The sequence below is a fragment of the Nuphar pumila genome, chromosome 4, assembly GCF_984573655.1.
Source record: "Nuphar pumila chromosome 4, dmNupPumi1.hap1.1, whole genome shotgun sequence".
In the NCBI taxonomy this organism is placed as follows: Eukaryota; Viridiplantae; Streptophyta; class Magnoliopsida; order Nymphaeales; family Nymphaeaceae; genus Nuphar; species Nuphar pumila.
This window is the reverse complement of record NC_143252.1, coordinates 10,951,157-10,977,804: the sequence shown is the minus strand read 5'-3', so window position 1 is coordinate 10,977,804 and position 26,648 is coordinate 10,951,157. Positions and strand designations below refer to the sequence as shown.

Genomic DNA, 26,648 nt, shown 5'->3' with positions numbered 1-26,648 from the left:
ATAATTTATAATATAAAACAGTAGGCATTTTCTATAAATATATTAGTCTTCTTGACACATGTATCTATGTATGCATGTATGTGTGCATATATGAAACTTTGATGCTTAACATGTTAGAAGTTTGTCAGCTATGTCACAAGGATACATATATGCATATGGCTGATCCATGACACATATTCATAGATTTTTGAAAAATTAAGATATGAGGACATGAATGCCTGTGTGTCTAAACCTTAAGGTCTATGATAGGTAAATGTTTTCAAAATTTTAATTTTAAATTTAGTTGAAGCTCAACCTATTTTAAACATAATATATGATTGTATATGTATGCCAAGTTGCAATTATAAGTGTACACAAATTTTTTTGCTGAAGTTTTTTAATTAATTTGGCTGATCTATTGAAACTTGAGGAAGCTGCACATATACAAAAGAAGTTTTGGTATTTTCAAAGTAGAGAAACATTAATGAATTTATATTTTTTCACTGTATAAGAAATTATACTCTCAAAAGTATAAAAAGGTATGTTTATTTATGCATACAAAAAAACTGCATGAAAAATGGAAAACATCACATATATATATATATATATATTATATATATATATTATATATATATATATATATATATATATATATATATCATTGGTATTTGATTCCAACTTTCTGGCCAGATTGGTCTGTAGATGCAAAACCTTCTCTCATGTATGATTATTCTTTTACCTAGTTCAGTCTCTTGGAAGATCTTAGAGTTCCATAGGCTATTCACAAGACTGACACAATTGAGGATGTCTAATCCGATTTGCAAGAATTTCTAATCTCTGAAGAAATTTGTAAAGGCACATGCATGTAAGATGGGTATTCTAAGATTTTAGTGTCATCTTCTTATTGGGATCTAAGATAATACAATTTTCAGTTGAAAAGCCTCCACTTGGAGCTATGCATGATTACTTAAAGGGCTCTATGTATGCTCTGACGACTGAACTTGAGTATTAGTGTGTTGTGTGTTCCAGTGGCACCCTTGTATGACGATTGAGGTTTATGGTTGTACTTTGGAGAAATTCAATACTCAAGATTAATTATCCCTTGGTTGGTGTTTGACCTTGTGTGCATGTATCATTGCCATGTCTTTATGATATTTGGACATCAATAAGCTTTTTTTCTTCCATGTAATTGAAGGCTTTTGTTTGCATGAATCTTAAAGGTTTTGTGCCATCAAACTTTTGCTCAATCCCCTACTCTTTATATTTTGACTTCAAATGTTTTTTGTTGGTATGGACAAAAATTGGTTTGTGCAATTTGTTCATGTTTTTATATCTAATGCTTGTAGCACAAGGATGATATATATATATATATATATATATATATATATATATAATGGATGTCAATTTTCCAATGTATGGATGCAATGCTGATTCATTAGCTTGGAAAAACACAAAAAATTATGCTAAATCCCAATTTTTGAATCTTACCTAATTACCAATTTTGGATGTTACGCAACATATCAAGAAGCATGATTCATTGCATTCCAATATATGTGTGTATATGTGCAAGATCAATATCTCTTTTAACATTTTAACAATCATTTAGTGAAATTGCCAACCTAATCAAATTAAGCTATAACTTCATCAAGTAACTTATCAATACAAATGATAACTTATTTAACATGTCACTTTTTTGTTCTCTTTTAACCTAGTAATCAAAAGAAGGAATCAGCTAGTCACCATGGGTTACAGAAGTTGGATTCAAAATGATAGATATTTATGCCAACTTTATGATTCTATTATTTTGAAATTAAAAAGTTTTTTATATTTTATACATGTGGATAATTTAGAATCTGGATTGTGTTTTGCATTTGATAGGAGGAGTGCTGTTGACTATTTGAATGAAGTTCGTAGCTTAATCACCTTTGCTCAAGAGAACAATGTAATTATTGAGGGAAAGACAAGGGGCCCATGCATAAGATGCAACAATTGCTCATTGCAATCAGTCAAAAATGTCATTGATAACATGACATGATTTGTTATTGTTCAAAGCTTCACACTGTGGCATTATCATGGTGAATCGATGATCCCACTTACAAGAGAGCATGTTAATGCATGCGAAGATAACATAGATGATATGATACATGATGCAGTTGCATGTTTCTTTTGGCGATGGAATATATGAGACTATTGAAAGTCATTGCTTAGAAGCTAATGCATACTTTAAATTGCTGAGTAATGATGATAAAAAATTATACTCCGAATGTGCTAAATTTACAAAATTGCCATTCATTGTTCGCCTATTTCATATAAAACGTCTTAATGGTTGGAGTAATAATCGTTTGTAAGCTACGCTAGTAAAATATATTACCGGCGCACAAGTTTGCACTACTAAAGGTTTTCACTGGCACTATTCATCCGCCAGTAAAACTATTTTTTCTTGTAGTGTGCACCCTGTCCATAGTGTAGGTTTATATATATATATATATATATATATATATATATATATATATATATATATATATATATATATATATATATATATATATATATATACAAAAAAAAAGTGGCTGCATCCTTCCCGTAGTATTCTTTACTTGGACGTTAAGGGAAGTCCTTTTGTTGCAAAAGGGACATACGCAATCGGACAACAACATAGAACCAGTCCCTTGCTTTTTGGTACATGGTCCATCTTGAATCTCACTTTCGATGGCCAACTTGTCAGCATTAATAATGGGTCGGCTCTAAGTTCTCTTTCAACTTTTTTGGTTTTTACATGTAAGATCTGTAGTACATCTTTTTCAATGTCTAGAACAATGACTGAATTCCCGTATATCTTTTTTTTATTTTTTGAAAGAGAATACCCGTATATCTTCTTAACAACAAAGAACAGGGCTCACAAGGGTTTCACTTATAGGTCCAATCAAATTCTAAGATGCACATTGAATACCTAAAAAATATAATGGCCAACAAATATCATAACTATATAAAAAAAACACTGATGTAGGTTGATTTCAATGAAATTGGTGAGGAATTGATTCAATTCTAATCGACAGATTCAATTCGATTTTGGCAACATTGGCTAAAGGGGTAAATTGGATGAAGATAATTAAAAAAATATCAATAATGTAGCTCAAAATTGTGAGAAGCCTCAAGATTTGGAAAATTGGTGAAGCGCTAATAACTGAAATATGCCACCCTCTTTAGACTTTCTTACCACAAATTTTCAAATATAATGAAAGGACAGTATACTTGAATTAAACCAACCACACTCCAGCATAAATACTTCTTACTGCTGTATATTTTGCCAATTCAAGCAAATTAACAAGCAAGAAACAACTTCTAACAGGCCACAATAAATACCTGATCCTGTCGTTTTCAATGGAAATTAAGACCACTAAGCTAATGAAAAGTACCTGTCCACCACTGCATGAATTGAAGCCTTTTCTTATCCTTAGCACTTTGATTGTTTAGTGCACCTAACCCATGATATAAATGATAAAAATGGAAGTTGGTCTAATTAGGCTTAGGAATTTCTCATCAAGAAACGCCACTGACAGATTAAGAAAAGAAAAACAAATCCATGTTTTCCAACTTGGTTAACAAAGGGGATCATGTCTTGGAATGTTCAATTCCAAAACATGAATGGGATTTTATAAGATTAAAAAAATCAACGGTCCAAAATCTTTGTAATTTTTCAAGGCTCTAAATATCAATTTTTTTCATTTAAAGGACAAGATCCGGGTGTCAATTCCTAGTAAATCCTTGGGAGTCGGAATCACGAAAAAAACACCAGAAAAGCTGGAAAACCCATTTAGCATATTTCATTTCGCATGTTTGCATCACTATATATATATATATATATATATATATATATATATATATATATATATATATATATATATAGAGAGAGAGAGAGAGAGAGAGAGAGAGAGAGAGAGAGAGAGTAGTATGCAGGTCCTAAACAGTTCTTTCTGAACTGCTTAAAAAGGCATATGAGTAGGTAAAGGATTTATCTGTGCTTACAGATGCACTATATATAATTTAGTTAGTACGGAGGATGATTTAAATGAGTTACTTCTATGAAAGTTGGGATACATGTGAATGTATCATTGATGACTGGATTGGATTGGATATGCTGCACGAGTCCATAAATCCAACTTACAATTTACTGTTTGAAATCTGAATGATAATGGGCTGGATATAGAAGGTCTCCTCAGTGTGAAAAGTGGATAAGGATTGACATATAGACATGCCAACTAGTTACCAAACCATGTCTATATCTTCTTCACCTTAGATGGATGTGGATGTGGACAGACCCCCCAAGTGACCCATACCCAATCTGTTTTTAACTGCATTTGGTATCTGCTTGTCAGTACTGGTTTAGAGGTCACTTTTTATGCAGCGGTCCATCTCAACATTTCTCGAGATGGACACCACACCTATCTCGAGAAATGCCAAGATGGGTGGCTGTCAAGCAGGTCGCTGCATGCCCACCATGCAGCCAAGCTGCACATAATATGAACACTTTTGTTAAACATAATAGTGTTGGTCTTGTGGTCTACCCAAATCCCATCGCAGCTAACAGCCCTAATTCAGAGACACAGGATTAGATCAGCTAAGTGCCTTAGCAGGTGACTAATGATGCAGATCAAGTGTCAGACTTAAAATAAATAAATAAATAAAAGAAAGAAAAGGGGCATGCCAAAATTAGAATGAGGATATAAATCCAACTGTTATACTGTCATTATTTAGATTCTACTAGCAGGCAGAGCCAGCGCGGTTAGGTCTCTGTTCTTGAGGACTGTATATGAAAAAAATTAGGGTTTCTCTTTATATAGGATTATTAGGAATTGTTTAAGAAGTTTTGAATTGATCGAACCCTGATAGATTATTGTTTTATTGCTTCACTTGTTTATTATAGTTTTTTTTTTTTGCTAGGCCAAGGAGCACCCTCCCCTCTCAAATTCACTGACCCTACATTGGCAGGCCTACGGTTAGTAATACACTTGAAGTCTCCTTTGTCCACCACAAAGTTCACCCAGCTTTGACCTTGCGGCACAGTGGGGTGGGGCATTGGCTGCTAGACGGGCAGTCAAGGTTCGATTCCCATGAGTGTCGCCCCTCTCTGCAAGCCAACGCGTAGCATAGACCCCGAGGGCAGGGGTTCTAGCTTCGGAGTCCTATGCTGCCAGCAAGATGATAGTAGGTATTGCACGCTGAGCCAATGCGACCAGGTCTTTGTGCCGAGTGCAGTTTCTTCGGATTATAAATAAAAAAAACTTGTATTCCATGCAAATATGTTGGTTTTGTAAATGATGATTAATGATTTACCACTCGATTTCTCAGGATGGGTGGATCACATCAAACTCAAACTCATATGCATTAATGTTAACACGATTAAGGGGACTATGATTGAACAAGAGATGCATGGTTTGGGTCAGAGTGACACACTGATGGTCCCAAGACTCCTGAATAGCCCACAAAAGCATATTTTCAATTAAACATGAGCCTACCAAAAAACTGGTTTTGTGGGTGCCTCGAATCCTGGACCCACTTTGATCCATGACCTAATTCAAAAATATTTTAAAGACCGTACAATGAGAGTTTTCAATGAGATTTGTGGTGGTCGTGGAGAGCTTGGACCTATTAGCCCAAACCTGAAGTCCGCCACAAACCTCTTTCGAGGCTGCGGGAGTCAAGTCCCTGCAATATGGACCCGTTTGGTTTTGTAACTTTGTCTTATGCACTGGCTAGGGTTTTGTGCCCTTCGTAATATATATTGTCACTTCCTTTTGGAGTTGGGAATGAGAGTTTTTGGGTGAATTGGGGATTAGGGTTTTGAGAGCTCTATATCTCACTACTATATATTTTCTCACATGATGCTGTTAGATTTATTATTCTCCTTTGCCCATGGACATAAGCCTGAATGCTGAAACATATAAATCTTGTGTCTTCTTTTGTTTTCTGCTTCTCCTGTGGTTTGCTTAGCTCTGATTGTGGTTTTGCATAACTGCTCATGGAGCTAAGATGAATCCTTCATCTCTCTAATGAAAGTTCTAGAGATTGACAAGGGAGACATCAATTGGGGTCTACATCAAAAACATTATGGTTTACAAAAATCCCAATATCATTCAGTAATCTAAATCATCTGATCTTCATGAACAGACCATGAAAATTATTACCTCATTATGACAAGAACATGCTATGGTGATCATGTCCTTTATACTTTCTAAAGTGAATAGTGACCTGAAAAGGCCTTCAAAATAAAGAAAGGGAGAAACGATACGTTTAGTCATGGGAGATGATGAAGCTGTAGTCCAACCTGGATTGGATTCAGATGGATCTGTGCCCAATTCAATTGCAGGATCCTTAATCTAAGTATAGATTAGATTGGGAATTACCATGTGAATGGGCTAGACTCTGGTTCTCTCTAAAACTCTGGTAAACTATTTTAAACAAGTCGACAAATCAAGATCATAGTGAGTTGAACCCAATAAGCCTTTTTGATAGGGTCGGTAAATGAGCCAAACAAACCGAACAGAGGGTGTTCAAGCACAGCTAGTTCTTATGGAGAGTTGAGCGGAGCTCAAGCTCATTTTGTAGCCCAAGTTACACGAGCGAGCTTGAGCTGGTTTTTTTAACAAAACTACACTTTTCAAACTTGAAAAATTAGGATTGGGACTCTAAACCTACTGAGCCAAGCTCAAGCTGGCTCATTTACAGAACAAATACATTGTTTCAAGGCTGTATGCAATAGGATTTGAATTCTAATTAAACTTATTGCTTGCAAGCCGAACAATTCAACCATCTACTCTTTATAATATACAATATATGTAAAATATATTGATTACTAGTTAAAGAACCTATACGAGCTGAGCCAAGCCGAACACCCATTATTCATGAACTGAAACAAGCTCCTTATGAGCCGAAGACAAGCTGAACCACGAGTTACTCATCTCATTTCCTAGCCCTACCTATCAGGCCCAGTGGGCCGAATCGGGGCCGGGTCCAATCCATTAACAGCCATGGACATGGCAAACAGCTTGGGCATGCCGTGGCGCCAACAGGAAAGCAGCCAATGGAGAAAACATTGACATCAATCTATTCACATGCATACACATCATATAATTACTAAGTTGGTCCCCATATGACCTTATTTAGTGGATGAAATTCCTCTAACACTAACTTGGATGCATTATTGCACAGCTTTGGTTTGTCTTTGTTTGATGTATGAACCAGCCTTCACACTCAAGAGGGGTCCCTACTTATAGAGTAGGGCATCACCGGCTAGGTCCAATGACCTCCAAAAAGAGGATGGTAGGAGGGCATATACAGAACAAACATAGGTCACATATACATCACCAATTTGAGAATATGATAGGTCCCATGATCTGCAAAAAGAGAGAATTGTATGAGTGCATATATAGGTCACTAACACATCATAGGTCCCCATGATCTAAACAAAGAATGGCAGGAGCACTACATACATGAACATAGGTCAAATTTACATCATGATATGAATGAGCATGAACGGATTTGAGGTTATGGTAGGTCCCATGATTTGCATAAAGTGCATGGTAGGAGAGCATACATGAATGTAGGTCACAAAATGGATCATGAAATGATCCTGACCCAAGTTTGTGACTATGCTGCACATGGGATCCTACTGTTATGTTTGCCTCTGGGACACCGTAGCACGTGTGTGGAATGTTGGATTTCAAGACCAGTAGCTCGGAAATGACTCATGCATCGCTGGTGACTGAGGGCTAACTCGGTGAGGCCATTGATGATCAATTAATGAAAGTCGGTGTTGTATCTCATGGGCCATTTGCATCGGAGTTTTTTTTTTTAATGACCAAGTTCCCTACTGAAGTGGGTAATCCCCCAGTGGGGTCACCGACACCCAAGCCCTTACGGAGCCCATCAGTTAAAGGCACCCAGACACCCAGTGGGAGTCGAACTTGGGATGAAGTGGCGACCCAGGTAGGTGTCATTTTTTCCCCATAAGGAACAGGGTAACCCCCCTCCCAAATAGAGACTTAATCGCACTGGCTAAGCCAGCCATACTTACAGTCGTTGTTCCGACAGTGTAAAACCTGTGGCACACCCCTAGCCTCGCCTTGCTTCGGCATAACGCAAGGGCTGACACCCCTGACCACCCGTATAGTGGCCAAGGCTCCCTCCCACTGCACCAAACCCCTTGGGGCTTGGCAGGTATCATTTACATGAGAGGTTTTTTAAGCCCAGAATGGAGACCATGTTCATAAACTGCAATTTTTCTGCTACTAAATCTAAAATCCAATTACTACCATCACTCTTGTAATTTTTCTTGATGACTGTTCCCTGCCTTTTTCCTGTACTTTACAGACCTCTTCAATCTTGAAATGGTAAGCAGACGTCTGGATCGGGTGCAATCACATAACACAAATTTTGTCATCGCACCTTAGGCCCTACAACTGACAATCCTGTTCCCAAGATGGAGGGTGATCAGGTGTTTAATGCATAAATATTTGTAAATATTTGTGCAATCATATTGAACTTGATCTTTTCAGTAGGCATATGCACCACCAACTTTACAATGCAATGTAATTAGACCCTCATATCAATCTCAATCAATCAATATTTACACAGACACGGCTGTCTGCAAAAAGATTGCTAGTTGCAGAGAGAGAGAGAGAGAGAGAGAGAGAGAGAGAGATCATTTATCTCCTAGAGATCCCAGATCCATTTAAAAAACATACTTATAATGTTTTTTTTTTTTGCTTAATTTAAACTAGTAGATGTGACATTTATACTTGAACATTTAATAAAAAATACTTTTATGTAACCCTACCGAGCCAATCCACAAGCATTATGGTCTCTCTAACACGGTCTATATGGACACCATAGATACTCATGCAATCACATTTCTCGTAAGTATAATCATTAAAATACGAATAGATAATGTGCAATATCCAACCATTCTTTCATGCAGCGGCACTGCGTACTCCACTACTACTACTGCTGACCATCCATCTCAACATTTAACGATATTGATAACGCACACATCTCAGGAAATGCCATATATGGTTGTCAGGAAGGTCGCTGCATGCCCACCATGCAGCCACGCTGCATGTAATGTGAAGTCTAATCCAGAACCCATATCTTGGGGTATCAAGTCTTGAGCCAATGAAATAACGCAACGTGTCGAGGCCGGTCCCACATCAGCTTGGCCATGGGGCCCAACTTGTTGGCTTTGCTCTTAAACAATTCATCATACCCTTGATCAATCTGACGTGTGCAGAGGTGACGTGGCCGAGCAGGAGCCAAGCTCTTGGTCTTCGAGTCGTCACTGTCCACAAGCCAGCGGGAGTCAATCAGGTTTTAGATAATTAAAAATTTTCAAATTATATTTGGTAAAGTACCTCGGTTAAAATAAATATCAACCCTTGATCTCAAGCCGATTGAGCCGAGCCAGTGATCTCTCTTGGTTTGTGTGGACCGTGTTGGAACTCGACCTCCATTATTAATGAAATAACAAAGTGCCCCTGATTCAATGGATCGGGTCTTAAGTGAGATGATTCTGACCCCATAGAAACTGGACCCAGCCAAGAGCTGCAACTCCATCCATGGTTATGTCAAACAGCATAAATGTAAAAAATGAATGACGAAAAAAGATGGAAAGAAACAACTTAAAAGAAGGTTGCTTACAATATGGAGACTTTTTGCCTTTTGTGTAGGGGTGCACACGGTTCGGATCCGAAACAGCTAAATACATGGGAGAGTCGGATCCGGTCTGTTCAGGAACAGCCAAAATTTGTAAAACCTCCATTCTGGATCAGACCCATTTTGCATCCCTACTTTGTGCTAACATTTAAGATTCCAGTAAAACCACAGTCACAAATCTCGTTATTGGGATGTTCTCAACAAAGGAAAATCCCGAAATAAATTAGAAGTCTTTGATTTTGGGAAATATAATAGAAAATTCTTGGCTAAACAGGTGGACCTCTTCAAAGTAAACTATTCACCCCAGTGGTTTGATTCGTATCTAGGAATATAAACTGGTTGGATTGAGTCTGGATGTAGGGCTTACTGGATCTGACCTTTTCGGATCTTGGCTAATCAATTTGGGAGCCAGATTTGGATCCGTACGTTAAAAGGCACTACCAAATCCAGCTCCAACTAGCATAAACTAATCGGATACACATTTGCACATATTAGCGCCATGAGATTCCGACTCCATTGTAGGTACAATCGATTGTAGCAAATATGTATCCATCAATGGTAGATAGAGAAAGTACCAACGGGGGTTTCTGCTTGTCTGGTAGGAGCAGCTAGTGCAGCACCTTATGTTGGGATGTTGCAAGTTCAAATCCCGATGGTATCGTTGTATAACTGGTAAGGGTTTTGCCTAACCCCGAATTTTTAGTTGTGCCAAGCCAAGCCAAGCCAAGCCAAGCCAAGCCAAGCCAAGCCGTGTTGAGCCCCACGACAAATTCTCAAAAGTGAGTCAGCTTTGTGTTGTGATACTATATCCTACGAAATGGAATGTCTCTATTAAAACAAAAAGAAATGTAAAACAGGTATAAAGGGTCAAAAACAACAGTGTGTATCTATATAAGCAGATCCAACAGGGAGAAGCTGGCTGAAACTCTGGTCCAACTACTGAGCCATGGCTGCCCCTACAAAGAGCAACAGGACTTCCCTGGTCATGGAGAGAACTGGCAAATGGCAAGTCACCCTCTCTCTCTCTCTCTCTCTCTCTTCTCTTTCAACCACCGTTGGATTAAGGAAACCGATGGCCTGGATCTGTCCACTGCCTGTCAGAGAACCAACCATGTGTTTGGTTGTCTTGGCAAGCTTAGTGGAGGATCTAGACCATACATCTTTGAATCTGACGGCTCTAATACCAATCTGGTGGTATTGATGAGTTGGGGTTTCTTTTGCAGGGTGTTCTCTCAAGAAATTCCAAGTGATGTGGTGGTTCAAGTTGGGGAGGCCAATTTCGGGATGCACAAGGTACTTGATGACGAGCTTTGTGGTATGGGGACTTGGAAATGGACGGAGTGGATCAGTGCAGGTGGGCCCACATGAAAGAACGTACGGCTGGATCTCTTTTTAGTTGGGACCCACCTGCAGTAATCATCAGCCTGCATCTCCAGAACCCATGCCCTTACCTGTTACATGCTTTCATGAGCACCCACAGATAGCTAGATTGATAAGAAACACACACAACTTTCTCTTGAGAAAGTTCATAATCTGGTTTTCCACTCCAATTTTCTCACCGTTTGCGTTTATCTTTTGGGTTTTCTGGTTTACGGAGTCCTAGACTGGCTAGTTTAATTATGTATAGATTTTGAGTGAGGCTACTAGGGATTTCGGTTTCCTTTGAAATGGAACCTATTCAGCACACACATCTCTCTCTCTCTCTCTCTCTCTCTCTCTCTCTCTCTATATATATATATATATATATATATATATATATATATATATATGGTGGTACAGTAACTATAACTTACGGTGGTTTCTTATATCTAAGCTCCAAATGCAAAATCTAACCTTTGAATAAACATGTTCTATTTATTATTTTCATGTATTAAAGCTGACAGAAATATGATTTTTTATACCATTTCTAGACCACCTTAATTATTTTCATAAAGTGTGAGCTGTTGATTTTCACTGTCTTAAAAATAAGATTTTATGATGTATTAGACATGATTAAACCTTCTAACATAATAAATAAACCATGTTTAATACATTAGTACTGTTAGATCTATCATTTGGTGGTGAGATTTATACAATCAAGAGTGTGTACCATAGTATGATATCTTAGTATAAAACCACCTTATATTTTTCCTATATATATAACACATCTATGAGGTCAAATTGAGTGGGTATAACTTGTATCTATGATTTTTCAACTAGACTGTACATACAGTAGACAATAGCAAATACATATGTATATATATAAAAGAGAGAATAGTCTGATGGATGTGTTTGGCACAAGGGATTGACACTTTGATCATTTTTTTTTTGATGAAAAAAAAATTTGAATCTAGAAAATTCTGAAAAATTTGGGTCATTGATTTTCAAACTTTATAAAAACCTAACCTGTGTCGGAATCAGAAGATCCAAGAGCTGATCCCTATGAAATCAAGCACTTAAATTAGACATGTATAAACAGTATCGTTGGTTACATCTCATTGCCCTTTAAATCCTAAATAGAAGAGATGGTTGAAAGCTTGAAGCACTAGAAAAGGGATTTTAAACTTGGGATTTGTAGATTAAAAGAAGCTGCAAGGTAATTTCTGATTTAGAATTCGTGGGAAAAGTTAAAATATCACCAAAGGACTTCACAGCTGTGTTTTTGTCCTGTGGCTGTGAAAACTACAAACACTGTGGCACTGAAGGTGACGGATCCTCTCGTAGCCTTTACATGTCAGATAGATTGAACCGTTGAATTGCCTCAAAAGGATTTCTGATTTAGACTTCATCCAAGGTGAAATTATCTCCAAAGAGCCTTCTAACTTCCAGCTGTATTTGTAAAGTTTATGCTCTCTCTCTCTCTCTCTTCCTGTATCCCATTAAGGTTTTTTCATCTGCCAAATCTTTTGGTCTTTCACCAAATGGTGTCTCATCAGGTAGTCCAGCATGGGGTCAGGATAGCCACCTGTTTATGCCTTTGCTTCAGCAGCGTCTCAATCCGCAACCCCTGGGTGTCGAGGTTGTTGACGCAGCTAAGTTGTTGGATATCTCTCTCCTCTTCGGAGCTGCAAGCTATAACTGTTGATATGGATTCTACGATTTCAGCTATTTCTGCTATTACTGGGGACTCCATCTGCTACTCGGATGGAGCTGACTGCGAGCAGATGGGCGTTTTCAATGGTCACTCGAGGTCGTCTGTTAGTGTCGGAGGTGTTCAACAAATCATAAATGGTCAACGAAGAAGGAGGATGCCTTCATCAATTATTTCGGTTACCGATGTTAGGTCCCCAAGAAGGTCATCTCGGTACCATCAGCCCCGGGTTTTTCCAAATTTTGTGTCATGAAGACTGTTTGTTTGAATATTAGGGGCTTAAATTGTCTCTCGAAATGCTTGTTTCTGGCTAATTGGGTTAGGGAGGAGAAGCCCGATCTACTTGCTTTATGTGAAACTAAGATGGAGGTCATCCCGCTCGTGATTGCCTCTAGCATTTGGCGGGGAGCTGACTATTTCTTTAAGTCTGCTGTCAATCATGCCAGAAGTATCCTTATCTTGGAGAAACAGTCTTTAAATTTATCTCAGCTGGATGTGAGTCTTTTTTCTCTATCTGTTGCTTTCAACTTGCAAGCAGTTAGTAGAAGAATAGTGGTTTCTGTTGTTTATGACCCTAATCTCATCGTCATGAGACCTGCATTTTGGGATGATTTAGATAGAGTTGTCGTTTTCAGCGCAGAGTGTCACCTTCTTATGGGGATTTCAATTGTTTGCTCTCGATTCATGACTCTAATAACCTCATCATTCATAATCCCTCTATGCGAGGTTTTCAAAACTTTATTCATCGGCATCTCCTCTACCTTATTCCTTTAACCGAAGAGCTCTTCTCTTGGTTAAATAGGCGGTCTTGCCCGTGTTGTAGGGTTCTTGACAAGGTCTTTATCACCCCTAACTTATTGGACATTATTCCCGATGTTAAGTGTGTGTTGCTTGCTCCCTCAATCTCAGATCACGGGCAGATCATCACTCATTAGGCGGTGAATTTCATCCCACCAGAAGCTTTGCGTTTGAAGAATGGTGGCTTCAGGAGCTAGATTTTCTCTCGATTATTGCTAATTCTTGGAACAAACCTTCTGATGAGCATTGGGCAACGCTCCAAGTTCAAAAGAAGCTTTCTTTTCTAGCTAAGGATATCAAAGCTTGACTTCATAGTCGTAATGTTGAGAAATTTCAGCAAATGGTTGCATGAGATCATGAGATCATGAGATTTCTGAGTTGTATCAACCTATGCCTTTTCCTGGCTCTCTTTCTGATTTGGAACTTCTTAGTCTCTAGGCCAGGTCCTTAGAATTAACTATGCTCTTGAAAAGTTGGAGGGTCAAAGAGAAAATTCGTTGGAAGCAGAAGTCTAGGATGAAATGGTTTGCGGCTGATGATGGCAACACTAAATTTTTTCACTCATATGCTTCTCATCGTCATAGAAGGAAGGTCGTTCCTTCTATCTCCATTGATGGTGTTTCCTATCTCAATCAACACGTTAATCTGGCAGTCTTGCTATATTTTCAGGCTTTATATTCGGCTTCGTTAACTGTGAAGAGTGTATTTGGTAATGTCCTTGTTGGGTCAATTCAGCATGAGCAAGCTAGATCTATGCAAAGGAAGTTTTCTGAAGATGAGATTTTTAGGGTCATTAAAGATTTGTTGGGTTAGAAAGCACCCGGCATTGACGGGTTTCATGTCGACTTTTTTAAAATCTTTTGGGACTGTGTTAAATTGGATGTGGTGAGCATGCTTGATGAGTTTTATTGTAACTCCAGACTGCCTTATCATTTTCATGTAGCTATTATTTCACTCAATCCAAAAGATGATGAGGCCACTGATATTTCTCAGTTCCGCCCAATCTCAGTTATGAGTGCTCTCTATCGGATGTTTGCCAAGGTTTTGAAGAATAGTTTGAAATTGGTGGCTCACCAGATTTTTTCAGACTCTCAGTTCACCTTCATCCGTAATAAGAGGGTTCAACACTCGTTCATCATAGCGTCTGAGGTTGTTCATTCATTGCAGCATAGCGGTCAACCTTATTTTGTCCTTAAATTAGACTTTCATAAAGTTTTTGATTCCGTGCATTGGCCCTTCTTATTTCAAATGTTAGCAAATTTTGGTATTGGTTGTCGTTTTTCTGGTTGGATAAGGGAGATGGTCTCAAATGCCCAGGCCATGTTAAATATCAATGGTGTTAGAGAGAACCGATTCAAGCTGGGGCGAGGTCTGCGGCAAGGGTGCCCCCTCTCGCCTTTGTTGTTCAATGTGGTTGCTGAGGGTCTTGTGGTCTTGCTTAAGCGAGTTGCGGTATCATGTTTCATTGATCCTTTGCATGTTTTGAATTTTCCTGATTATATTCTTACTTATGCTGATGATATAATCATTTTTTGTCGTGCAAATATTCAACAGATGCTTAGGTTCAAGCTTATCCTTCAGTTCTTCCTCTCTCTATCTGGGCTATCTCTAAATGAGAACAAATGCTCTCTTACCATGTTCAATGTTCAGTCCAATATGCTTGCAGCTGGGAGAAAGATTTTTAATTGCACTACTATTGACATGCCTATAACGTACCTGGGGTTGCAGTTATAAGTGAAGCACCTATCTTCTACTGCATGGGCTTCGACGCTTCAAAAAGTAAGGCGTAAATTACTTTCGTGGCAATCGTCTTATCTCTCTATTGCTGGCCGTCTGACTTTAGTCAGACATGTTCTTTCCACTATCCCAGAATATTTCATGTCTATGCTTGTGATGCCTGTGGGAATAGAGAAGCAGTTGACGCACTTGCTGACAGGTTATCTTTGGTCTGGGTGTCAACTCAAGGGTAAGCATCACTTGATTGGTTGGCGTTCAGTGGTCTTACCTCGGCGTATGACTGGTTTAGGCATTCCTGCACCCAAACTGCGGAGCATTGTTCTTGTCGCTAAGCAATTTTGGTTGGCCCACCAATCGGATAACCCTTGTGCTCGTTTGCTTCTTGCTAAATATGGGGCTCCTGTTCTTATCCCGGTTCGTCTGGGAACCAAGGGTATGGCATTCTCGCACTTGCGTAAATCGTGGTTGAAGGCTTTAGCCTTCTTCAGAGACTATTTTGAGGACTCCGAAAATTTTGGTCAGTGGTTGCAGTGGACGCTGGCGCCAAGCGGAGAGTTCCTCACCTCAAAAGTCTATAGATCGTTGCTCCCCCTGGGGGCTGATTGGTTACCCGAGAATGTGATTTGGGCGAAGGGCCCTTCTTCTCGTTCTCGAGTCCTGGCTTGGCTAATTTTGTACGATAGGATTCAGACCCACAATAATTTAAAGAAGTGGGGGGCATTCAACTCCCGAGTTGGTGTGTGCTTTGTCATGCTGCAGAAGAATGTACGTTTCACTTGTTCTGGTCTTGCCCAATATTTGTGGAACTCTTTAGCAGGACCTGGAGGCATCCAGAAGTATTTGTTAAGGAGGAGTCATTTGCTCTAGATCTGATATTGGGCCCTGTTTGTATTAGGCGTAACACGAGGTGACAGTTGATCTGGCGGACGTGGTTGCTTACCTCTTGGTGGTTTGTTTGGATGGCGCGAAACAATGCTCATTTTTGTCAAATTTCGGTTAACATTCATAACCTGGTGCATAAAATTTTGGTAGATGTTTATGCGATCCTACGTATGCATCTTAGTGATCTTCTGCTCCCTTCTACTGATGCTCCCTCTCTTTTGCCGTCCTCTAGGCCTGCGGCTCCTGCGTAAGCTCGTTTTGTTTGTCTTGTCTGTCTGATCTTTTTCTCTTCTGCTTTATTTGTTTGGCTTTTGCTCTTGTTCAGTTCATGGGTTCAACATTTTGTTGATCTTCATGCGCGGTGGTAATGTTGAATTTCTTTCGTCTCTCTCTCTTTCTATATATATATATATATATATATATATATATATATATATATATATATATATATATATATATATATATATATATATATATATCCTCAATGTCCCGTGTCTTTTTGCTGTGTCCTTATGGCACAAGTCTCTCTCGTCTTTTTTGCTATGTCCTTGTGACATATCTCTCTCTCCTCAATGTCCGGTGTCTTTTTGCTGTGTCCTTATGACACAAGTCTCTCTGGTCTTTTTTGCCATGTCCTTGTGACATCTCTCTCTCTCTCCTCAATGTCACAGTATCTTTTTGCTGTGTCCTCGTGACATGTATCTCTCTCTCTGTGATTCTCTATTCTCAATGTTCCGTGTCGTTTTGTTATCCTTGTGACATCTCTCTCTTTCTTTCCTTAATGTCCTGTGTTTTTGCTATGTCCTTGTGACATCTCTCTCTCTTTATCCTCGTTGTCCATTGTCTTTTTGCTGTGTCCTTGTGATGTAGCTCTCTTTATGTGTATAAATGTTGACATTTATACATGTATCTAAGCTAGAAAAACCTGCTTACATTCACAAAAAACAATAATCATGTTAAGACAAAAATGAAATTCTATCAAATACTTTATTAGATCTCATTTCATATTTTAGGTATTTTTATTGAGTTATTTTTATTTGATAAAATTTTGTTTTCTAGGGATGGCTGTGGACTGGGGCAGGGGTGGGGGACAAGGTCTCTACCGTTGCCCCGTCTCAAAATCCTACCCTCTATCCCTGCCTCCATCCCCTCGCTCGGGGTTTTTTTATTTTAACCTCCATCCCCGTTTCATGTCCTCCATCCCTGGTCCAAACGGGGGGAGGCGGGGCAGGACCCCATTCCCCCCCCCCCCGGTCCACTGCCTTCACTATTTTTTTATGCTACATTTAATATCGTCAAGATTTTTTTTATTGTTTGAGAAATAAAATTTTAAAACTATCTTGAGATTTTCTTGCCAAGACTGATATTTGTTATACACAGATAAAAGCTTGATGATTGGAAAAAATTTTGCTCTCCTTTTCCAAAGTCACGGTAAAATTTAGGGAACTGTTTTTTGTTTTGTGTCCTTTATGCAGAACGGGATCCAGTCATCCCTATCCCATAACAAACACCCAACTATGATCTTATTCTTGCAAGCTGTTTTGATCAAATCTGACTCCATAGATATGACCCAAATGGTCTGTTTGTTAAGTGAAGATCCTTGAATCATTGAACCTCAATCTGCTTGCAAAATTTTTTGACAATTCAAAAAATCAACAGCTGTAAAAACACAAAAATTTTATAATTTTAAAAATCATGTTTGTCATAAAAAAATAAAAATACGATCAAAAGATTAATTTCTATCAAACATGTTAAATCCATCATGTGCTGATTTTTTTTTTACTCGAAAAAACCACCCCAGGATCATAGACCTAGCTGCCCTGGCTATGCCTGCTGCACTTAGGGTCGCTGTTTTGACAGCTTAAAACTTGGAGGGGTCTCCCCTTGCCCCAAGGGTGTGATCAAAACAACTTACAGCATTGAGATCCTAAAAGGAGTCACGACAGGGGCAGGGGTGTCAACAGGTCAGGTTTGGTTCGGACCTTTGTGGAACAAGGCATGGACCAGATTTTTGGGTATGGTATCGGGTTCAGATCCGGTCTATTGTAAGAGATACCATACTTGGATCCAATAAGAACTACATAAACCAGACCCGGACCATACCCGCTAAATAATATTTTTTTTGTCATTTCTTAATTGGAACTCAGGTCGGGCCCCGGTCTAGTATAAAATTTCACAAACTATACCCGGGTCCATCTATTAATTGGACCCTCGGGTCAGGACCCGGGTCTTAATCCAAATTGTTTGAACCTTTTTACATATAAATTTCTTGATTCCATCCTTTTCTTACCATACCAGATTCAGTATCATATAAATTTCCAATCCTGATGCAATGTGTTGGATCTAGTTCATGTCTGGTTTTGGATTCTCACTAGCTTCTTAAATATTAGATTTGGATTTGGATCTACATCTGGACCTTTATCCTACTCAAATCAGATCAGGTCATATTGCATATTAACCGATCAATGGTTATATTCAATCTCCACCACACATTTCACTTGGGAACCGTGCATCTCGTGTGAGAACTGTGAAAGTGGATTGATGCAAGGGCTCTGCTCATCTGGTTGGGGTGACTTGTTAATGTCATCAAGCCAAAAGGATGTCAACAGATCCAAACCCATGGGTGCATGCACATCCCTTACTATGAGACAGGGTTACCAGATTTTTTTTTTTTTTTTGAAAGGCAAGCTGGGGTTAGTCTGTCCCCTACCAGTTATACAACTATACCATTGGGTTCCGGCCATCCAAACACAAGGTTCCGGCGAAGCCCCTGCCAGAAATGCTATAAGAGAGTGGGAAACATGCTTTCAAGAAAACCATTTGGAAAACAGCAAACACTGTGTTTCAGAAACGTTTGGGAAATACCAAAAAATTTCTGTATACTTGCATTACATATCCAACTTTCTCTAAGAATGCTTGTAACATCAATTTGCTTGCTCTTTTATAGTTCACTCTGGTGGCTAAGAGTGGTTACATAAGGAAATTGATCATGGAGACCTCGGAGCCTGATCTTTCGCGAATCGAACTGCTGGATATCCCTGGTGGGCCGGAGATCTTCGAGAAGGCGGCCAAGTTCTGTTATGGAGAAAACTTTGAGATCACTGTGAGGAATGTGGCTGCACTGCGCTGCGCTGCGGAGTATCTGGAAATGTCTGAGAAATATGCCGAAGGCAACTTGATCTCTCGAACGGAGGAGTTTTTGATGCACGCCGCACTGACCACCTTCTCCAACGCCATTGCTGTGCTTAAGAGCTGTGAGGAATTGATGCCCATGGCTGAAGAACTGAAAATTGTTCAGAGGTGTGTGGAGGTCGCAAGCTTGAAGGTATGATTATTTGTCTGTATTTAATTACTTGCATTTGCAGTGTTAAAAATGGTACTTTGCAAAGCTCATGGCTTAGACTTGGCAAGAGCCATGAGCTAACTAGGTTCACGATCAAGTTGGCAGAATAGCTAGGTGAAGGCATAGTGTCAAATGTTTTTATGATTTTTACTCGGAAAAACCACCCCAGGATCATAGACCTAACTGCACTGGCTCTGTCTGTCATACTTATAATCTCCTGGCAGCGTAAAACTTCGAGGGCTTACCCTTGGCCTTAAAACTGCAAAATAATAACCGGTAAATTCTCATGATAAATTAAAAAAATTTCATATTCCTCACAAATTTTCAGCAAAATATTGCCAAAAAAATTAGTTAAAAATAGACAAATATGTACATAACAAGAAATAAAATACAAATAAAAAATTTCTTTTCACACAAAAAAAAAGCGATAGAAACATGGATGTCATGGTATTTACATTTCAATGAAAATATCACAAAAATTTAAAAATATTATAATGTTTAAAAATATCATGATATTTTAAAAATATTGCAGTATTTTGCTGTTTGAAATGGTGACCTAATATGTCACATTTTTTGGGGAGCAGATCCAGTGTTAGGGGCAGAACACCTTACACCCCTACAAAGAAAGTGGGGGCGTCCCCTCTATTAAAGAGGGAGCCCCAGTGTACTGGCCCACTTATTAAAGGGCTGAACACTCCCCAAACACATAACCACGTCCTTATGTTTTTTTGCATTATTTTTCCAAATATCGACTATGCTTGTTACATTGGGTGGAGGCACAGCCAAAATTCACCCTTAAGTTTAGGGACAGTCAAATGCCTCTGTCATTTCTTTTGGCTCTACCTACAAGTAGAGGTATCAACGGGTAGGGTTTGGTTCAGACCCAGGTGGAACCAGACTTGAACCTGGTTTTCAGGTATAGTATTGGATTTGGAACTGGGTTTAATCGAGTCTACTATAAAAAAAACCATACTTGGACTCGATAAGAACTGCATGAATCAGACCCAGTAAAACCATATTTTTTTTTTATAATTTTTACATTGAAAAATTGCAGGTCTTAATCGGAACTTGGGTCGGGTCGGGTCTGGGTCTGGTATAAAATTTTACAAACTATACCGGGTCCATGTATTAATCAGACTTTTGGGTCAGGACATGGGTCTTAATCAGGTCTTATTATTTATCACCATACCTAGACCCTATAGGGTTTGGTTTCGGTTGGGTCCGGGTAAAACTGACCTCTTAACACCTCCCATACCTATAAGTAGGGATGTCAACGGGTGGGGTTTGGTTTGGACCCAGGTGAAACCAAACTTCGACCAGATTTTTGGGTATGGTATTGGGACTGGACCCGAGTCTAATCGGGTCTACTATAAGAGAAACCATACCCAAACCCGATAAAAACTACATGAACCAGACCCAAATCATACCCGGTAAAATAGTATTTTTTATCATTCTTACATTAAAAATTTATGGATCTTAATCGAAACTAACTCCGATCGAGCTTGGGTTTGGTATAAAATTTCACAAACTATACCTAGATACATGTATTAATCGGACCTTCAGGTCCTGACATGGGTCATAATCTGATCTTCTTATTTGTCACCATACCTGGACCCTATAGGGATTGGTTTGTGTCGAGTCTGGGTAAACCCGACCCGTTGACACCCATATACCTACAAGTGATGAAAATAGGATGCAAGGATTCACCGAACCCATGCATGTACCCCTTACTTTCATCTATAAAGTAGTACTCGGCCCCGATCACTAGATCTGTTTCGCATGAATTCCTATGTTTTCTGCTTCCTTCTAAGTTTTAAAATTACTCATTAGTTCAGATATCATTTTCCTTTTTTTTTCATTTTTCCTTTTTTCATGAAGGCATCTCTTATAAGGCAAACCTAAAACCATCCTTCCCTTATCCCATTTTTCAAAATCATCTTTACTTTTTTTGGTAATTCATGACAAAACCATTCTCAAAAGAAAAGAGAAATAAGAGCACAATTGTCCTGAGATTTTGAAATGTAAGGAATATTTTGAGAAATCAAATACGGTAGGATGTTGTTGGTACCCTAAAAAAGGTAGGGACGATTATGGAATAAAATAATTATTTTTGCTTTTTTTTTTGTTGTTGTTTCTGAATTTAACACTTGCCCTTCTCTTGTTGCTTATTTCTATTTTCAGGTCTACAACGAGTCCTATTTCCAAACGCGGTCGCCGGTCGGGTGGTGGATGGACGAGCTCTCCATCCTGGCCGTCGACTTCTACAAGCGCTTCATGGTGTCCCTCAAGTCCCGCGGGATCAAGCCCCAAACACTCGCCGCCGCCGTCATGACCTACGCCGAGCGCTCCCTCCGGGAACTCGTCCGCGGCGGGATCGCGGCCCCTCGACTTGGCGGCGCGGACGACGACGATTCCGACCGGAGGAGGCGGCAGAGGGAGGCGATGGACGGGATCGTGGCGACGATGCCGCCGGAAAGGACGACATTTCCGGCAACGTTCCTGTGCTGCCTGTTGCGGGCGGCGGTGTTCCTCGACTGCCCGGCGGCGGTGCGGGGGGAGCTGGAGAGGCGGGTGGCGGCTGTGCTAGAGCACGTTGGGGTTGAGGACCTAGTTGCTGTTGCTATGGGGTACGACGGGGAGAGGGTGGTGGACGGCGAGAGCGTCCGGCGGATCGTGTCGGCGTTCACGGACAGGGAGCGGAGAGAGAGCATGGACGAGCTGAGAGGGGAGGCGTCGCCGGCGATGCAGAGGGTGGCAAAGACGGTGGACGGATACCTGGCCGAGATCGCCACCGATGCCGGACTCAGCATCTCCAAGTTCACGGGGTTGGCCGTCCTCATCCCCAAGTCGGCCCGCCCCTACGACGATGACCTCTACCGCGCCGTCGACATCTACCTCAAGGTCGGTAATTTGGCTTATCACCAAACTGGTATCAAAGTAATCGTAGGGGTTTTGCCTCCCTCAATCACGTAATCGAACAATCAACGCCAACCAATGTGGGCCCCTACAGTTAGCAACTATGGGCCCGCATGTAAGTGTGTCAACTACCAAGTCCGATATAAGGATCGATGGAGGGCATGAAAAAGGGATGGAGGGGTTTTCATCCGGTTTGGATCGGGGACGGAGGAGGCGAGGATGGAGGTTAAAATCAAAACCCCTGCGGGAATGGACTTACTCTTTTTTCTACCCGATCCGTGTTTCCAATCCCCACCTTGCCCTACCCCCGATTATTCTTTAGGGATGGCAGTGGATCGAGAGAAAACAGGGCCCGTCCCCCCTCGCCCCGTTTGGATCAGGGATGGAGGCCGGGATGAAGGTTAAAATCAAAACCCGTGCAGGAATGGAGGGCAGTATTTTGAGATGGGGCGGGGGTGGAGACCTTGTCCTGCACCTCCGCCCTGGTCCACTGCCATCCCTAATCCGATAACCGTAGGGCCGGTAAACAAGCTTTAGGAGACGAGCTTGAATTGTTTAAGTGGCAAGCCAAGCCAAGTTAGAGCTCATAACCAGCCCAAAGCAAAACGAGCTGAGTTTGAGTGGGCTAGTTTATATAAGAAAATACATTACTTGCTAGCTGGAAAGAAATAGGGTTACAAAATCATGCAAGTAAAAATATATGTAAAATATATTTTTTACTACCTGAATAGTTTAAACAAGTCGAGCTGAGTGCACTGTTCATATTCAGCTTGCTGAGCCTATTTTATGAGTTTGAACAAGTTCTTTTTGGCTCGGCCTGTTTCCCTGCCCTACCAGCAAGGGCGGAGTCCACATAGGATTCAGGGTGAGACCAACCTTACCCGAGAATCCCCAACAGGAGGTCCAGGTCAGGGTTGCACAGTGACCACCTTGGGTTGGGCCAGGTTTAGACAGTACCCAACCCAAAAACACATGCCCCTTGACAATGCTCTCTCTCTCTTTGATACGATCAGGGGATGGGCATTGGCCACGAGGACTGAGGCTGTGAGGCATGAGTCCATGCTCAGAGTTGGTTGTGGCCAGTGTCATGCCTTCTTCTTCTTTCTTTCTTTTTTTAATTATTTATTTTTCATTTTACATGAATGAATGCTTGATGGGGTTTTGATTTTAGTTTTTTTTTCTTTCAATTATCCTATAATATATGGTCTTTGTTAGGATTTAAGGTTTTGATTTAATTTTTAATAAATAACATGAACGTTTAATTTGGGTTTTAATGGTTTTCGTGATTTTTTGTCAATTAGGGTTAGGGATGACTCCATGAATAACGAATGCTGGAGTTTGGTTAGAATATTAGGAGTTTTTTTTTAATTACCATAAATCAATGCTTTTTTAAGATTTAGGGTATTTATTTTGATTTTTCTAAATGCCATGAATATTTAATTAGGGTTTTAAGAGTTTTTTGTGCTCTTTTCCTTTTCAATTATCATTAAGGAAGATTTCATTAATGAATACTTGATTTTGGTTATCAACTCCTTAATTTTTGTACTTTTGTCAGGAATTAAGGTTTTTATTTTGTTTTTTCAAATTTCATGAATATTTAATTAGACTTCATAGGTATTTTTGAGTGTGTTTTTTTCAATCACCATTAAACATGGTTTTATGAATACAGAATTTTTAGTTTTTTTTTTAAATTAAGATATCTATGAATGATGTTTGTTAGGATTTGTGATTTTGTTTTCGTTCTTTTAAAGTCACATAAATGTTTAGTTATGATTTAAGGGTTTTCTGTGTTTTTTTTTTCAATTACCGTTATGAGTGAAATTCTGAATAATGAATGCTTGATTTTGGTTAGGATATTAATTAGTAATTTTTTTGTATCAATAGGAATTTTGCTAGGATTTAGGTTTTTAATTTATGTTGTTCAAATGACATGAATGTCTAATTAGGGTTTTAAGGGTTGTCTATTTTTTTCTTTTCAATTAGCAATTATCATCATTTTATGCTTTATTTCTAGTAGGATTTTAGTTTTTTTTTGTGTATAAATTTATTGTCTTTCATATAGCTATACTTCTATGAAGGTAGCTTGACCATCCAATTATTTTTGTAATGTAGACATTTGATTTTATAAAGGTAACACTTAAAATAACTATTTAATTTTTTAACATTTGTTACTATAGTTTATTAGTAATTAATTTTTTTTAACTATGAGTTTGTGCCCACCCTAGTTTAGATTCCTGGCTCCACCCTTAGCTATCAGTAAGATCCTGGATTGGTAAGAAAGAAGGCCCGATTAGAAATTCCAGTGGGACCTATAAGGTCTAATTAATATACGGATCGGGCATGGATTATGAAATTTTATCCTAGATTCTGATTTGACCCAGTGCCAATTAAGATCCAAAAATTTGCAATGTAAAAAGTAATATTTTAGTGGGGTCACCAACACCCAAGCCTTTGTGTGATAAAAACAAATTTTAATATTTCATATTATATATGTATTTTTCTTTATTTTTATGTAGATGCATATATTTCTAGATTTTCTTAAAGAAAAACTAGATTTTTTTTCTCATGAACAAGATTTGTGACATTGGTTTATGATTTTTGAATTAAATTATACAAAACAACAGGCACATCCTGGACTAGATGAAATTGAGAGAGAGAAAGTCTGCAGTGTAATGGATCCCCTCAACCTATCATACGATGCAAGGGTGCATGCTTCAAAGAACAAGAGACTCCCTGTTCAGGTAGTGTTACATGCTCTGTACTATGACCAACTCAAGCTTAGGTGTGAGGACCCCAAGATCTCCGATGCCACCATGATCAGGAACCAAGTTAACGCGGACGTCTCACTGATGAGAGAGAATGAAGCTCTGCGGATGGAGTTGGAGAAGATGAAGACATTCATGTCGGATTTGCAGAAGAGCCAGGGGTCGTCATCGGCAAAATCATCAAAGAAGCCAACGTTCTTCTCATCCATGTCGAAAACACTGGGGAAGCTGAACCCGTTCCGACATGGATCAAAGGACACATCGCAGATCGAGAGCGCCACCAGCGGAAGCATCAACATCGCGAAGCCAAAGAGGAGGAGGTTCTCTATGTCTTGATCATGGCAGCCTGTGTATGCATGGTTTTGCTTTTTTTTGTGTTTTCCTGCTGGGTTGGCTTGTGTAAGAAAGGTAACAATGATAAGCACTCCATGTCTTTACTTTGTATTGTATGCAACAAGTAACAACTTTCTCTGGAGCTTTATTTGACCAATTTGATCATACAAATGGGACCAGCATGGTCCATTTATTAGAAAATGCACTTTGGATTGGATGGTTTTGATGTAAAAATAACATTTTCTTATTAGTAAAGTTTTGCGTATTGCATAGTGTTGAATTTTGTAGCCCTTAGAAAATCAGCTTAGTCGACATGTCTAAAACATGTTTTTGACCAACCAAACTATATAGATCATATAAGGCTAGATCTTAAAAAAAGCACACAAGAAAACATGAGGTGTTCTCTACTAGAGGATATGGTACACTTGAGGGTATCCATGATTTCTTTTATATATATATATATAAACAAGTTTTGGTCGTCCCTGAGATGGATTAGTGAGAGAGAGATAGTTCAGCTATATTTGCCTACATCCATGGAAAATGAACAAAATACTATTTTTCACTCTTGGTGTTATGGACCCAGGATATCTTATTTTATATTTGACATTCCATAACACACCTTGGGATATAGTTTTACTTCTATCTCTTCTTTTGGTGTTTATCATTTCTAGATATGATTGCATGCCAACCGTTGAATGTGATCTAGAAGCTTCATTGGATAGGTCGACCTCTTGTGTAGAACGTATATTAGGTAGAGCAAGATCTTTATTAGATGAGATTCTTTTATTCTTATCTTCCGAACTGCCTTTCACATTGCATGGGAGATGACAAACATTAGATGGAGTGTGTATCTTATCTACCAAACCAATGTCTACATTAGAAGAGAGATGACGGATCTTATCTCTCAAAGAGAGAAAGAGAGATTTTAAATCTTCTCTCCAAAACCTAACTCCACATTAGAAGGGAGATGATGAGTCTTATCTCTTAAACCATCTTCCACATTAGAAGGGAGATGATTTGGTCATGCTAGTTGGCTGGATCAAGATCATAGTATAAGTAATAAGCTATTGTTGGGCCACCTTTTCATGAATAAAATGATAATTAAGCTCTATGTGTT

General features: G+C 39.2%; 1 protein-coding gene across 1 annotated transcript; it reads left to right on the top strand.

The window, feature by feature from the left end:
- Window positions 1-10,576: 10,576 nt before the first annotated feature.
- Window positions 10,577-25,732, top strand: LOC149839357 (root phototropism protein 2-like). The gene is made up of 5 exons (XM_090002500.1): window positions 10,577-10,692; window positions 10,911-10,980; window positions 19,122-19,499; window positions 21,699-22,418; window positions 25,058-25,732. The coding sequence occupies exons 1-5, from the start codon at window positions 10,634-10,636 to the stop codon at window positions 25,532-25,534; spliced, it is 1,704 nt and encodes a 567-aa protein (XP_089858626.1). The 5' UTR covers window positions 10,577-10,633; the 3' UTR covers window positions 25,535-25,732.
- Window positions 25,733-26,648: the final 916 nt, after the last annotated feature.